Source organism: Oncorhynchus nerka, linkage group LG8 (genome assembly GCF_034236695.1).
Source record: "Oncorhynchus nerka isolate Pitt River linkage group LG8, Oner_Uvic_2.0, whole genome shotgun sequence".
NCBI classification, from domain to species: domain Eukaryota; kingdom Metazoa; phylum Chordata; class Actinopteri; order Salmoniformes; family Salmonidae; genus Oncorhynchus; species Oncorhynchus nerka.
Window position 1 is genome coordinate 72,005,814 of NC_088403.1, and position 14,935 is coordinate 72,020,748.

At 56.4% G+C, this 14,935-nt stretch overlaps 1 protein-coding gene across 1 annotated transcript in view; it reads left to right on the forward strand.

Moving 5' to 3' along the window:
* The window catches only part of zgc:158659 (uncharacterized protein LOC791141 homolog), a 158,972-nt gene that overhangs the window by 103,549 nt on the left and 40,488 nt on the right, over positions 1 to 14,935 (forward strand). The window contains exon 18 of the mRNA XM_065022049.1: positions 21 to 127. Within this exon, the coding sequence (XP_064878121.1) occupies positions 21 to 127 (107 nt within the window). The remainder of the gene's footprint in view (positions 1 to 20; positions 128 to 14,935) is intronic.

The following is a 14,935-nucleotide window of genomic DNA, read 5'->3' on the forward strand; positions in this document are numbered from 1 at the left end:
GTGATTTGACTGGTTGCCAGACCCAGATGAAGTTCCTGGTAGAACACATGTCGAGGCCAGACTACATGGAGTCTCTACAAGGCTTCGTCTCTCCACTGAACCCTGTTCACCAGCTAGGAAACCTCAGGTACACACACACACGGTTCATGCTGTTCTGAGACCTTGGGATGTCAATACCACACTAAAGCTGAAATGTAAAATTGTGAGAGTGGAGAAGTAGACAGGGTTAGGGTGGAGAGAGGGTTAGGGTGGAGAGGTAGAGAGGGTTAGGGTGGAGAGGTAGACAGGGTTAGGGTGGAGAGAGGGTTAGGGTGGAGAGGTAGACAGGGTTAGGGTGGAGAGAGGGTTAGGGTGGAGAGAGGGTTAGGGTGGAGAGAGGGTTAGGGTGGAGAGGGGGTTAGGGTGGAGAGAGGGTTAGGTGGAGAGGTTAGAGAGGGTTAGGGTGGAGGGTAGACAGGGTTAGGTGTGGAGAGAGGTTAGGGTGGAGAGAGGGTTAGGGTGAGAGAGGGTTAGGGTGGAGAGAGGGTTAGGGTGGAGAGGTAGAGAGGGTTAGGGTGGAGAGGTAGACAGGGTTAGGGTGGAGAGAGGGTTAGGGTGGAGAGAGGTTTAGGTGGAGAGAGGGTTAGGGTGGAGAGGTAGACAGGGTTAGGGTGGAGAGAGGGTTAGGGTGGAGAGAGGGTTAGGGTGGAGAGAGGGTTAGGAGAGAGGGTTAGGTGGAGAGGTAGACAGGTTAGGGTGGAGAGAGGGTTAGGGTGGAGAGAGGGTTAGGGTGGAGAGAGAGGGTTAGGGTGGAGAGGTAGAGAGGGTTAGGGTGGAGAGGTAGACAGGGTTAGGGTGGAGAGAGGGTTAGGTGGAGGAGAGGGTTAGGGTGGAGAGAGAGGGTTAGGTGGAGAGGTAGAGAGGGTTAGGGTGGAGAGAGAGGGTTAGAGAGGGTTAGGGTTAGGGAGAGGGTTAGTAGAGAGGGTTAGGGTGAGAAGTAGACAGGGTTAGGGTGGAGAGGTAGAGAGGGTTAGGGTGGAGAGAGGGTTAGAGAGGTTTAGGTGGAGAGGGTTAGGGTGGAGAGGTAGACAGGGTTAGGGTGGAGAGAGGGTTAGGTGGAGAGAGAGGTAGACAGGGTTAGGTGGAGAGGGTTAGGGTGGAGAGAGGGTTAGGGTGGAGAGAGGGTTAGGGTGGAGAGGTAGACAGGGTTAGGGTGGAGAGAGAGAGGTTAGGGTGGAGAGAGGGTTAGGGTGGAGGTAGAGGGTTAGGGTGGAGAGGTAGAGAGGGTTAGGTGGAGAGGTAGACAGGGTTAGGGTGGAGAGAGGGTTAGGGTGGAGAGAGACAGGCTAGGGTGGAGAGAGGGTTAGGGTGGAGAGGTAGACAGGGTTAGGGTGGAGAGAGGGTTAGGGTGGAGAGAGGGTTAGGGTGGAGAGAGGGTTAGGGTGGAGAGAGGGTTAGGGTGGAGAGGTAGAGAGGGTTAGGGTGGAGAGGTAGACAGGGTTAGGGTGGAGAGAGGGTTAGGGTGGAGAGAGGGTTAGGGTGGAGAGAGGGTTAGGGTGGAGAGGTAGACAGGGTTAGGGTGGAGAGAGGGTTAGGGTGGAGAGAGGGTTAGGGTGGAGAGGGGTTAGAGAGGGTTAGGGTGGAGAGGTAGACAGGGTTAGGGTGGAGAGGGGTTAGGTGGAGGAGGGTTAGGGTGGAGAGAGGGTTAGGGTGGAGAGAGGGTTAGGGTGGAGAGAGAGGGGTTAGGGTGGAGAGAGAGCGGGTTAGGGTGGAGAGGTAGACAGGGTTAGGGTGGAGAGAGGGTTAGGTGGAGAGAGGGTTAGGGTGGAGAGAGGGTTAGGGTGGAGAGAGGGTTAGGTGGAGAGGTAGACAGGGTTAGGGGTGGAGAGGTAGACAGGTTAGGGGTGGAGAGAGGGTTAGGTGGAGAGGTTAGGGTGGAGAGGAGAGAGGGTTAGGGTGGAGAGAGTAGAGAGGGTTAGGGGTGGAGAGGTAGAGAGGGGTTAGGTGGAGAGACAGGGTTAGGGTGGAGAGGTAGAGGGGTTAGGGTGAGAGAGAGGGGTTAGGGGAGAGAGGGTTAGGGTGGAGAGAGGGTTAGGGTGGAGAGGTAGACAGGGTTAGGGTGGAGAGAGGGTTAGGGTGAGAGAGGGGTTAGGGTGGAGAGAGGGTTAGGGTGGAGAGGTAGAGAGGGTTAGGGTGGAGAGGTAGACAGGGTTAGGGTGGAGAGAGGGTTAGGGTGGAGAGAGGGTTAGGGTGGAGAGGTAGAGGGTTAGGGTGGAGAGAGGGTTAGGGTGGAGAGAGGGTTAGGGTGGAGAGGTAGAGAGGGTTAGGGTGGAGAGGTAGACAGGGTTAGGTGGAGAGAGGGTTAGGGTGGAGAGAGGGTTAGGTGGAGAGAGGGTTAGGGTGGAGAGGTAGAGAGGGTTAGGGTGGAGAAGTAGAGAGGGTTAGGGTGGAGAGGTAGAGAGGGTTAGGGTGGAGAAGTAGACAGGGTTAGGGTGGAGAGGTAGAGAGGGTTAGGGTGGAGAGGTAGACAGGGTTAGGGTGGAGAGGTAGACAGGGTTAGGGTGGAGAGAGGGTTAGGGTGAGAGAGGGTTAGGGTGGAGAGAGGGTTAGGTGGAGAGAGGGTTAGGGTGGAGAGGTAGAGAGGGTTAGGGTGGAGAGGTAGACAGGGTTAGGGTGGAGGAGAGAGGGTTAGGGTGTGAGAGGGTTAGGTGGAGAGAGAGGGTTAGGGTGGAGAAGTAGACAGGGTTAGGGTGGAGAGAGGGTTAGGTGGAGAGAGGGTTAGGGTGGAGAGAGGGTTAGGGTGGAGAGAGGGGGTTAGGGGAGAGTTAGAGAGGGTTAGGGTGGAGAGGTAGACAGGGTTAGGGTGGAGAGAGGGTTAGGGTGGAGAGAGGGTTAGGGTGGAGAGAGGGTTAGGGTGGAGAGGTAGAGAGGGTTAGGGTGGAGAGTAGACAGGGTTAGGGTGGAGAGGTAGAGGGGTTAGGGTGGAGAAGGTAGACAGGGTTAGGGTGGAGAGGTAGACAGGGTTAGGGTGGAGAGGTAGAGAGGGTTAGGGTGGAGAGGTAGACAGGGTTAGGGTGGAGAGGTAGAGAGGGTTAGGGTGGAGAGGTAGACAGGGTTAGGGTGGAGAGGTAGACAGGGTTAGGGTGGAGAGAGGGTTAGGGTGGAGAGAGAGGGTTAGGGTGGAGAGAGGGTTAGGGTGGAGAGGTAGAGAGGGTTAGGGTGGAGAAGTAGAGAGGGTTAGGGTGGAGAGGTAGAGAGGGTTAGGGTGGAGAAGTAGACAGGGTTAGGGTGGAGAGGTAGACAGGGTTAGGGTGGAGAAGTAGACAGGGTTAGGGTGGAGAGGTAGAGAGGGTTAGGGTGGAGAGGTAGACAGGGTTAGGGTGGAGAGGTAGAGAGGGTTAGGGTGGAGAGGTAGACAGGGTTAGGGTGGAGAGGTAGAGAGGGTTAGGGTGGAGAGAGAGAGGGTTTGGGTGGAGAAGGTAGACAGGGTTAGGGTGGAGAGAGGGTTAGGGTGGAGAGAGGGTTAGGGTGGAGAGAGGGTTAGGGTGGAGAGGTAGACAGGGTTAGGGTGGAGAGAGGGTTAGGTGGAGAGAGGGTTAGGGTGGAGAGAGGGGTTAGGGTGGAGAGGTAGAGAGGGTTAGGGTGGAGAAGTAGAGAGGGTTAGGGTGGAGAGGTAGAGAGGGTTAGGGTGGAGAAGTAGACAGGGTTAGGGTGGAGAGGTAGAGAGGGTTAGGGTGGAGAGGTAGACAGGGTTAGGGTGGAGAGGTAGACAGGGTTAGGGTGGAGAGAGGGTTAGGGTGGAGAGAGGGTTAGGGTGGAGAGAGGGTTAGGGTGGAGAGAGGGTTAGGGTGGAGAGGGGTTAGGGTGGAGAAGTAGAGGGGTTAGGGTGGAGAAGTAGAGAGGGTTAGGGTGGAGAGGTAGAGAGGGTTAGGGTGGAGAAGTAGACAGGGTTAGGGTGGAAAGGTAGACAGGGTTAGGGTGGAGAAGTAGACAGGGTTAGGGGTGGAGAGGTAGAGAGGGTTAGGGTGGAGAGGTAGACAGGGTTAGGGTGGAGAGGTAGAGAGGGTTAGGTGGAGAGGTAGACAGGGTTAGGGTGGAGAGGTAGAGAGGGTTAGGGTGGAGAGGTAGACAGGGTTAGGGTGGAGAGGTAGACAGGGTTAGGGTGGAGAGGTAGACAGGGTTAGGGTGGAGAGGTAGACAGGGTTAGGGTGGAGGTAGACAGGGTTAGGGTGGAGAGGTAGAGAGGGTTAGGGTGGAGAGGTAGACAGGGTTAGGGTGGAGAGGTAGACAGGGTTAGGGTGGAGAGGTAGACAGGGTTAGGGTGGAGAGGTAGACAGGGTTAGGGTGGAGAGGTAGACAGGGTTAGGGTGGAGAGGTAGAGAGGGTTAGGGTGGAGAAGTAGAGAGGGTTAGGGTGGAGAGGTAGAGAGGGTTAGGGTGGAGAAGTAGACAGGGTTAGGGTGGAGAGGTAGACAGGGTTAGGGTGGAGAGGTAGAGAGGGTTAGGGTGGAGAAGTAGAGAGGGTTAGGGTGGAGAGAGGGGGTTAGGGTGGAGAGGTAGACAGGGTTAGGGTGGAGAGAGGGTTAGGGTGGAGAGAGGTTAGGGTGGAGAGGTAGACAGGGTTAGGGTGGAGAGAGACAGGTTAGGGTGGAGAGAGACAGGGTTAGGGTGGAGGTAGAGAGGTTAGGGTGGAGAGGTAGACAGGGTTAGGGTGGAGAGAGGGTTAGGGTGGAGAGGGTTAGGGTGGAGGGTAGACAGGGTTAGGGTGGAGAGAGGGTTAGGGTGGAGAGGTAGACAGGGTTAGGGTGGAGAGAGGGTTAGGGTGGAGAAGAGACAGGGTTAGGGTGGAGAGGTAGAGAGGGTTAGGGTGGAGAGGTAGACAGGGTTAGGGTGGAGAGGACAGGGTTAGGGTGGAGAGAGGGTTAGGGTGGAGAGGTAGACAGGGTTAGGGTGGAGAGAGGGTTAGGGTGGAGAGAGGGTTAGGGTGGAGAGGTAGACAGGGTTAGGGTGGAGAGAGGGTTAGGGTGGAGAGGTAGGGTTAGGGTGGAGAGAGGGTTAGGGTGGAGAGAGGGTTAGGGTGGAGAGAGAGGTTAGGGTGGAGAGGTAGAGAGGGTTAGGGTGGAGAGAGGGTTAGGTGGAGAGAGGTTAGGGTGGAGAGGTAGACAGGGTTAGGGTGGAGAGAGGGTTAGGGTGGAGAGAGGGTTAGGGTGGAGAGGTAGAGAGGGTTAGGGTGGAGAGGTAGACAGGGTTAGGGTGGAGAGAGGGTTAGGGTGGAGAGAGGGTTAGGGTGGAGAGAGGGTTAGGGTGGAGAGGTAGAGAGGGTTAGGGTGGAGAAGTAGAGAGGGTTAGGGTGGAGAGGTAGAGAGGGTTAGGGTGGAGAAGTAGACAGGGTTAGGGTGGAGAGGTAGAGAGGGTTAGGGTGGAGAGGTAGACAGGGTTAGGGTGGAGAAGTAGACAGGGTTAGGGTGGAGAGAGGGTTAGGGTGGAGAGAGGGTTAGGGTGGAGAGAGGGTTAGGGTGGAGAGAGGGTTAGGGTGGAGAGGTAGAGAGGGTTAGGGTGGAGAAGTAGAGAGGGTTAGGGTGGAGAGGTAGAGAGGGTTAGGGTGGAGAAGTAGACAGGGTTAGGGTGGAGAGGTAGACAGGGTTAGGGTGGAGAAGTAGACAGGGTTAGGGTGGAGAGGTAGAGAGGGTTAGGGTGGAGAGGTAGACAGGGTTAGGGTGGAGAGGTAGAGAGGGTTAGGGTGGAGAGGTAGACAGGGTTAGGGTGGAGAGGTAGAGAGGGTTAGGGTGGAGAGAGGGTTAGGGTGGAGAGGTAGACAGGGTTAGGGTGGAGAGAGGGTTAGGGTGGAGAGAGGGTTAGGGTGGAGAGAGGGTTAGGGTGGAGAGGTAGACAGGGTTAGGGTGGAGAGAGGGTTAGGGTGGAGAGAGGGTTAGGGTGGAGAGAGGGTTAGGGTGGAGAGGTAGAGAGGGTTAGGGTGGAGAAGTAGAGAGGGTTAGGGTGGAGAGGTAGAGAGGGTTAGGGTGGAGAAGTAGACAGGGTTAGGGTGGAGAGGTAGAGAGGGTTAGGGTGGAGAGGTAGACAGGGTTAGGGTGGAGAGGTAGACAGGGTTAGGGTGGAGAGAGGGTTAGGGTGGAGAGGGGTTAGGGTGGAGAGAGGGTTAGGGTGGAGAGAGGATTAGGAGAGAGGGTTAGGGTGGAGAGGTAGAGAGGGTTAGGGTGGAGAAGTAGAGAGGGTTAGGGTGGAGAGGTAGAGAGGGTTAGGGTGGAGAAGTAGACAGGGTTAGGGTGGAAAGGTAGACAGGGTTAGGGTGGAGAAGTAGACAGGGTTAGGGTGGAGAGGTAGAGAGGGTTAGGGTGGAGGTAGACAGGGTTAGGGTGGAGAGGTAGAGAGGGTTAGGGTGGAGAGGTAGACAGGGTTAGGGTGGAGAGGTAGAGAGGGTTAGGGTGGAGAGGTAGACAGGGTTAGGGTGGAGAGGTAGACAGGGTTAGGGTGGAGAGGTAGACAGGGTTAGGGTGGAGAGGTAGACAGGGTTAGGGTGGAGAGGTAGAGAGGGTTAGGTGGAGAGGTAGACAGGGTTAGGGTGGAGAGGTAGACAGGGTTAGGGTGGAGAGGTAGAGAGGGTTAGGGTGGAGAGGTAGACAGGGTTAGGGTGGAGAGGTAGACAGGGTTAGGGTGGAGAGGTAGAGAGGGTTAGGGTGGAGAAGTAGAGAGGGTTAGGGTGGAGAGGTAGAGAGGGTTAGGGTGGAGAAGTAGACAGGGTTAGGGTGGAGAGGTAGACAGGGTTAGGGTGGAGAGGTAGAGAGGGTTAGGGTGGAGAAGTAGAGAGGGTTAGGGTGGAGAGAGGGTTAGGGTGGAGAGGTAGACAGGGTTAGGGTGGAGAGAGGGTTAGGGTGGAGAGAGGGTTAGGGTGGAGAGGTAGACAGGGTTAGGGTGGAGAGAGGGTTAGGGTGGAGAGAGGGTTAGGGTGGAGAGAGGGTTAGGGTGGAGAGGTAGAGAGGGTTAGGGTGGAGAGGTAGACAGGGTTAGGGTGGAGAGAGGGTTAGGGTGGAGAGAGGGTTAGGGTGGAGAGGTAGACAGGGTTAGGGTGGAGAGAGGGTTAGGGTGGAGAGAGGGTTAGGGTGGAGAAGTAGACAGGGTTAGGGTGGAGAGGTAGAGAGGGTTAGGGTGGAGAGGTAGACAGGGTTAGGGTGGAGAGGTAGACAGGGTTAGGGTGGAGAGAGGGTTAGGGTGGAGAGGTAGACAGGGTTAGGGTGGAGAGAGGGTTAGGGTGGAGAGAGGGTTAGGGTGGAGAGAGGGTTAGGGTGGAGAGAGGGTTAGGGTGGAGAGGTAGAGAGGGTTAGGGTGGAGAGGTAGACAGGGTTAGGGTGGAGAGAGGGTTAGGGTGGAGAGAGGGTTAGGGTGGAGAGAGGGTTAGGGTGGAGAGGTAGACAGGGTTAGGGTGGAGAGAGGGTTAGGGTGGAGAGAGGGTTAGGGTGGAGAGAGGGTTAGGGTGGAGAGGTAGAGAGGGTTAGGGTGAGGAGAGGGGTTAGGGTGGAGGTAGACAGGGTTAGGGTGGAGAGAGGGTTAGGGTGGAGAGAGAGGGTTAGGGTGGAGAGAGGGTTAGGTGGAGAGGGTTAGGGGTTAGGGTGGAGAAGGTAGAGAGGGTTAGGGTGGAGAGGTAGAGAGGGTTAGGGTGGAGAAGTAGACAGGGTTAGGGTGGAGAGGTAGAGAGGGTTAGGGTGGAGAGGTAGACAGGGTTAGGGTGGAGAGGTAGACAGGGTTAGGGTGGAGAGAGGGTTAGGGTGGAGAGAGGGTTAGGGTGGAGAGAGGGTTAGGGTGGAGAGGTAGAGAGGGTTAGGGTGGAGAAGTAGAGAGGGTTAGGGTGGAGAGGTAGAGAGGGTTAGGGTGGAGAAGTAGACAGGGTTAGGGTGGAGAGGTAGACAGGGTTAGGTGGAGAGGTAGACAGGGTTAGGGTGGAGAGGTAGAGAGGGTTAGGGGTGGAGAGGTAGGTGAGAGAGGGTTAGGGTGGAGAGGTAGAGAGGGTTAGGGGAGAGGGTTAGGTGGAGAGAGGGTTAGGGTGGAGAGGTAGAGAGGGTTAGGGTGGAGAAGTAGACAGGGTTAGGGTGGAGAGGTAGAGAGGGTTAGGGTGGAGAAGTAGACAGGGTTAGGGTGGAGAGGTAGACAGGGTTAGGGTGGAGAAGTAGACAGGGTTAGGGTGGAGAGGTAGAGAGGGTTAGGGTGGAGAGGTAGACAGGGTTAGGGTGGAGAGGTAGAGAGGGTTAGGGTGGAGAGGTAGACAGGGTTAGGGTGGAGAGGTAGAGAGGGTTAGGGTGGAGAGAGGGTTAGGGTGGAGAGGTAGACAGGGTTAGGGTGGAGAGAGGGTTAGGGTGGAGAGAGGGTTAGGGTGGAGAGAGGGTTAGGGTGGAGAGGTAGACAGGGTTAGGGTGGAGAGAGGGTTAGGGTGGAGAGAGGGTTAGGGTGGAGAGAGGGTTAGGGTGGAGAGAGGGTTAGGGTGGAGAGGTAGAGAGGGTTAGGGTGGAGAAGTAGAGAGGGTTAGGGTGGAGAGGTAGAGAGGGTTAGGGTGGAGAAGTAGACAGGGTTAGGGTGGAGATGTAGAGAGGGTTAGGGTGGAGAGGTAGACAGGGTTAGGGTTGAGAGGTAGACAGGGTTAGGGTGGAGAGAGGGTTAGGGTGGAGAGAGGGTTAGGGTGGAGAGAGGGTTAGGGTGGAGAGAGGGTTAGGGTGGAGAGAGGGTTAGGGTGGAGAGAGGGTTAGGGTGGAGAGGTAGAGAGGGTTAGGGTGGAGAAGTAGAGAGGGTTAGGGTGGAGAGGTAGAGAGGGTTAGGGTGGAGAAGTAGACAGGGTTAGGGTGGAAAGGTAGACAGGGTTAGGGTGGAGAAGTAGACAGGGTTAGGGTGGAGAGGTAGAGAGGGTTAGGGTGGAGAGGTAGACAGGGTTAGGGTGGAGAGGTAGAGAGGGTTAGGGTGGAGAGGTAGACAGGGTTAGGGTGGAGAGGTAGAGAGGGTTAGGGTGGAGAGGTAGACAGGGTTAGGGTGGAGAGGTAGACAGGGTTAGGGTGAGAGGTAGACAGGGTTAGGGTGGAGAGGTAGACAGGGTTAGGGTGGAGAGGTAGACAGGGTTAGGGTGGAGAGGTAGAGAGGGTTAGGGTGGAGAGGTAGACAGGGTTAGGGTGGAGAGGTAGACAGGGTTAGGGTGGAGAGGTAGAGAGGGTTAGGGTGGAGAGGTAGACAGGGTTAGGGTGGAGAGGTAGACAGGGTTAGGGTGGAGAGGTAGAGAGGGTTAGGGTGGAGAAGTAGAGAGGGTTAGGGTGGAGAGGTAGAGAGGGTTAGGGTGGAGAAGTAGACAGGGTTAGGGTGGAGAGGTAGACAGGGTTAGGGTGGAGAGGTAGAGAGGGTTAGGGTGGAGAGGTAGACAGGGTTAGGGTGGAGAGGTAGAGAGGGTTAGGGTGGAGAAGTAGACAGGGTTAGGGTGGAGAGGTAGACAGGGTTAGGGTGGAGAGGTAGAGAGGGTTAGGGTGGAGAGGTAGACATTGTTAGGTGTGGAGGTAGACAGGGTTAGGGTGGAGAGGTAGACAGGGTTAGGGTGGAGAGGTAGAGAGGGTTAGGGTGGAGAAGTAGACAGGGTTAGGGTGGAGAGGTAGACAGGGTTAGGGTGGAGGTAGAGAGGGTTAGGGTGGAGAAATAGACAGGGTTAGGGTGGAGAGGTAGAGAGGGTTAGGGTGGAGAGGTAGAGAGGGTTAGGGTGGAGGTAGAGAGGGTTAGGGTGGAGAGGTAGGGTTAGGGTGGAGAGGTAGAGAGGGTTAGGGTGGAGAGGTAGAGAGGGTTAGGGTGGAGAGGTAGACAGGGTTAGGGTGGAGAGGTAGACAGGGTTAGGGTGGAGGGTAGAGAGGGTTAGGGTGGAGAGGTAGACAGGGTTAGGGTGGAGAGAGGGGTTAGGGTGGAGAGGTAGAGAGGGTTAGGGTGGAGAGGTAGACAGGGTTAGGGTGGAGAGGTAGAGAGGGTTAGGGTGGAGAGGTAGAGAGGGTTAGGGTGGAGAGGTAGAGAGGGTTAGGGTGGAGAGGTAGACAGGGTTAGGGTGGAGAGGTAGAGAGGGTTAGGGTGGAGAGGTAGACAGGGTTAGGGTGGAGAGGTAGACAGGGTTAGGGTGGAGAGGTAGACAGGGTTAGGGTGGAGAGGTAGACAGGGTTAGGGTGGAGAGGTAGACAGGGTTAGGGTGGAGAGGTAGACAGGGTTAGGGTGGAGAGGTAGAGAGGGTTAGGGTGGAGAGGTAGAGAGGGTTAGGGTGGAGAGGTAGAGAGGGTTAGGGTGGAGAGGTAGAGAGGGTTAGGGTGGAGAGGTAGACAGGGTTAGGGTGGAGGGTAGAGAGGGTTAGGGTGGAGAGGTAGACAGGGTTAGGGTGGAGAGGTAGACAGGGTTAGGGTGGAGAGGTAGACAGGGTTAGGGTGGAGAGGTAGACAGGGTTAGGGTGGAGAGGTAGACAGGGTTAGGGTGGAGAGAGGGACAGGGTTAGGGTGAGAGGGTTAGGTGGAGAGAGAGAGGGTTAGGGTGGAGAGGTAGAGGGGTTAGGGTGGAGAGGTAGACAGGGTTAGGGTGGAGAGGTAGACAGGGTTAGGGTGGAGAGGTAGACAGGGTTAGGGTGGAGAGGTAGAGAGGGTTAGGGTGGAGAGGTAGAGAGGGTTAGGGGTGGAGAGGTAGAGAGGGTTAGGGTGGAGAGGTAGACAGGGGTTAGGGTGGAGAGGTAGAGAGGGTTAGGGTGGAGGTAGAGAGGGTTAGGGTGGAGAGGTAGAGAGGGTTAGGGTGGAGAGGTAGAGAGGGTTAGGGTGGAGAGGTAGACAGGGTTAGGGTGGAGAGGTAGAGGGGTTAGGGTGGAGAGGTAGACAGGGTTAGGGGTGGAGAGAGGGTTAGGGAGAGGTAGAGAGGGTTAGGGTGGAGAGGTAGACAGGGTTAGGGTGGAGAGGTAGAGAGGGTTAGGGTGGAGAGGTAGACAGGGTTAGGGTGGAGAGGTAGAGAGGGTTAGGGTGGAGAGGTAGACAGGGTTAGGTGGAGAGGTAGAGAGGGTTAGGGTGGAGAGGTAGACAGGGTTAGGGTGGAGAGGTAGACAGGGTTAGGGTGGAGAGGTAGAGAGGGTTAGGGTGGAGAGGTAGAGAGGGTTAGGGTGGAGAGGTAGAGAGGGTTAGGTGGAGAGGTAGAGAGGGTTAGGGTGGAGAGGTAGAGAGGGTTAGGTGGAGAGGTAGAGAGGGTTAGGGTGGAGAGGTAGACAGGGTTAGGGTGGAGAGGTAGACAGGGTTAGGGTGGAGAGGTAGACAGGGTTAGGGTGGAGAGGTAGACAGGGTTAGGGTGGAGAGGTAGAGAGGGTTAGGGGTGGAGAGGTAGACAGGGTTAGGGTGGAGAGGTAGAGAGGGTTAGGGTGGAGAGGTAGACAGGGTTAGGGTGGAGAGGTAGAGAGGGTTAGGGTGGAGAGGTAGACAGGGTTAGGGTGGAGAGGTAGACAGGGTTAGGGTGGAGAGGTAGAGAGGGTTAGGGTGGAGAGGTAGAGAGGGTTAGGGTGGAGAGGTAGACAGGGTTAGGGTGGAGAGGTAGAGAGGGTTAGGGTGGAGAGGTAGACAGGGTTAGGGTGGAGAGGTAGACAGGGTTAGGGTGGAGAGGTAGAGAGGGTTAGGGTGGAGAGGTAGACAGGGTTAGGGTGGAGAGGTAGAGAGGGTTAGGTGGAGAGGTAGACAGGGTTAGGGTGAGAGGTAGAGAGGGTTAGGGTGGAGAGGTAGAGAGGGTTAGGGTGGAGAGGAGGGTAGAGAGGGTTAGGGTGGAGAGGGGTAGAGAGGGTTAGGGTGGAGAGAGGTAGACAGGGTTAGGGTGGAGAGGTAGACAGGGTTAGGGTGGAGAGAGGGTTAGGGTGGAGAGAGGGGGTTAGGGTGGAGAGGTAGACAGGGTTAGGGTGGAGAGGTAGAGAGGGTTAGGGTGGAGAGGTAGAGAGGGGGTTAGGGTGGAGAGGTAGACAGGGTTAGGGTGGAGAGGTTAGAGAGGGTTAGGGTGGAGAGGGGTTAGGGTGGAGAGGTAGACAGGGTTAGGGTGGAGAGGTAGACAGGGTTAGGGTGGAGAGGTAGAGAGGGTTAGGGTGGAGAGGTAGAGAGGGTTAGGGTGGAGAGGTAGAGAGGGTTAGGGTGGAGAGGTAGAGAGGGTTAGGGTGGAGAGGTAGAGAGGGTTAGGGTGGAGAGGTAGACAGGGTTAGGGTGGAGAGGTAGACAGGGTTAGGGTGGAGAGGTAGACAGGGTTAGGGTGGAGAGGTAGACAGGGTTAGGGTGGAGAGGTAGACAGGGTTAGGGTGGAGAGGTAGAGAGGGTTAGGGTGAGAGAGAGAGGGTTAGGGTGGAGAGGTAGAGAGGGTTAGGGTGGAGAGGTAGAGAGGGTTAGGGTGGAGAGGTAGAGAGGGTTAGGGTGGAGAGGTAGAGAGGGTTAGGGTGGAGAGGTAGAGAGGGTTAGGGTGGAGAGGTAGAGAGGGTTAGGGTGGAGAGGTAGACAGGGTTAGGGTGGAGAGAGAGGGTTAGGGTGGAGAGGTAGACAGGGTTAGGGTGAGAGGTAGAGAGGGTTAGGGTGGAGAGGTAGACAGGGTTAGGGTGGAGAGGTAGAGAGGGTTAGGGTGGAGAGGTAGAGAGGGTTAGGGTGGAGAGGTAGAGAGGGTTAGGGTGGAGAGGTAGACAGGGTTAGGGTGGAGAGGTAGACAGGGTTAGGGTGGAGAGGTAGACAGGGTTAGGGTGGAGAGGTAGACAGGGTTAGGGTGGAGGTAGACAGGGTTAGGGTGGAGAGAGTTAGAGAGGGTTAGGGTGGAGAGGTAGACAGGGTTAGGGTGGAGAGGTAGAGAGGGTTAGGGTGGAGAGGTAGAGAGGGTTAGGGTGGAGAGGTAGACAGGGTTAGGGTGGAGAGGTAGACAGGGTTAGGGTGGAGAGGTAGAGAGGGTTAGGGTGGAGAGGGTTAGGTAGAGAGGGTTAGGGTGGAGAGGTAGAGAGGGTTAGGGTGGAGAGGTAGACAGGGTTAGGGTGGAGAGGTAGACAGGGTTAGGGTGGAGAGGTAGACAGGGTTAGGGTGGAGAGGTAGACAGGGTTAGGGTGGAGAGGTAGACAGGGTTAGGGTGGAGAGAGGAGGTAGAGAGGGTTAGGGTGGAGAGGTAGAGAGGGTTAGGGTGGAGAGGTAGAGAGGGTTAGGGTGGAGAGGTAGAGAGGGTTAGGGTGGAGAGGTAGAGAGGGTTAGGGTGGAGAGGTAGAGAGGGTTAGGTGGAGAGGTAGAGAGGGTTAGGGTGGAGAGGTAGACAGGGTTAGGGTGGAGAGGTAGAGAGGGTTAGGGTGGAGAGGTAGACAGGGTTAGGGTGGAGAGGTAGAGAGGGTTAGGGTGGAGAGGTAGACAGGGTTAGGGTGGAGAGGTAGAGAGGGTTAGGGTGGAGAGGTAGAGAGGGTTAGGGTGGAGAGGTAGACAGGGTTAGGGTGGAGAGGTAGACAGGGTTAGGGTGGAGAGGTAGAGAGGGTTAGGGTGGAGAGGTAGACAGGGTTAGGGTGGAGAGGTAGAGAGGGTTAGGGTGGAGAGGTAGAGAGGGTTAGGGTGGAGAGGTAGAAGGGTTAGGGTGGAGAGGTAGACAGGGTTAGGGTGGAGAGGTAGACAGGGTTAGGGTGGAGAGGTAGACAGGGTTAGGGTGGAGAGGTAGAGAGGGTTAGGGTGGAGAGGTAGAGAGGGTTAGGGTGGAGAGGTAGAGAGGGTTAGGGTGGAGAGGTAGACAGGGTTAGGGTGGAGAGGTAGAGAGGGTTAGGGTGGAGAGGTAGACAGGGTTAGGGTGGAGAGAGGGTTAGGGTGGAGAGGTAGACAGGGTTAGGGTGGAGAGGTAGACAGGGTTAGGGTGGAGAGGTAGACAGGGATAGGGTGGAGAGGTAGAGAGGGTTAGGGTGGAGAGGTAGAGAGGGTTAGGGTGGAGAGGTAGAGAGGGTTAGGGTGGAGAGGTAGAGAGGGTTAGGGTGGAGAGGTAGAGAGGGTTAGGTTGGAGAGGTAGACAGGGTTAGGGTGGAGAGGTAGAGAGGGTTAGGGTGGAGAGGTAGAGAGGGTTAGGGTGGAGAGGTAGAGAGGGTTAGGGTGGAGAGGTAGACAGGGTTAGGGTGGAGAGGTAGACAGGGTTAGGGTGGAGAGGTAGAGAGGGTTAGGGTGGAGAGGTAGACAGGGTTAGGGTGGAGAGAGGGTTAGGGTGGAGAGGTAGAGAGGGTTAGGGTGGAGAGGTAGACAGGGTTAGGGTGGAGAGGTAGAGAGGGTTAGGGTGGAGAGGTAGACAGGGTTAGGGTGGAGAGGTAGAGAGGGTTAGGGTGGAGAGGTAGACAGGGTTAGGGTGGAGAGGTAGAGAGGGTTAGGGTGGAGAGGTAGACAGGGTTAGGGTGGAGAGGTAGACAGGGTTAGGGTGGAGAGGTAGAGAGGGTTAGGGTGGAGAGGTAGACAGGGTTAGGGTGGAGAGGTAGAGAGGGTTAGGGTGGAGAGGTAGAGAGGGTTAGGGTGGAGAGGTAGAGAGGGTTAGGGTGGAGAGGTAGAGAGGGTTAGGGTGGAGAGGTAGACAGGGTTAGGGTGGAGAGGTAGACAGGGTTAGGGTGGAGAGGTAGACAGGGTTAGGGTGGAGAGGTAGACAGGGTTAGGGTGGAGAGGTAGAGAGGGTTAGGGTGGAGAGGTAGAGAGGGTTAGGGTGGAGAGGTAGACAGGGTTAGGGTGGAGAGGTAGAGAGGGTTAGGGTGGAGAGGTAGACAGGGTTAGGGTGGAGAGGTAGAGAGGGTTAGGGTGGAGAGGTAGACAGGGTTAGGGTGGAGAGGTAGAGAGGGTTAGGGTGGAGAGGTAGAGAGGGTTAGGGTGGAGAGGTAGAGAGGGTTAGGGTGGAGAAGTAGAGAGGGTTAGGGTGGAGAGAGGGTTAGGGTGGAGAGGTAGACAGGGTTAGGGTGGAGAGGTAGA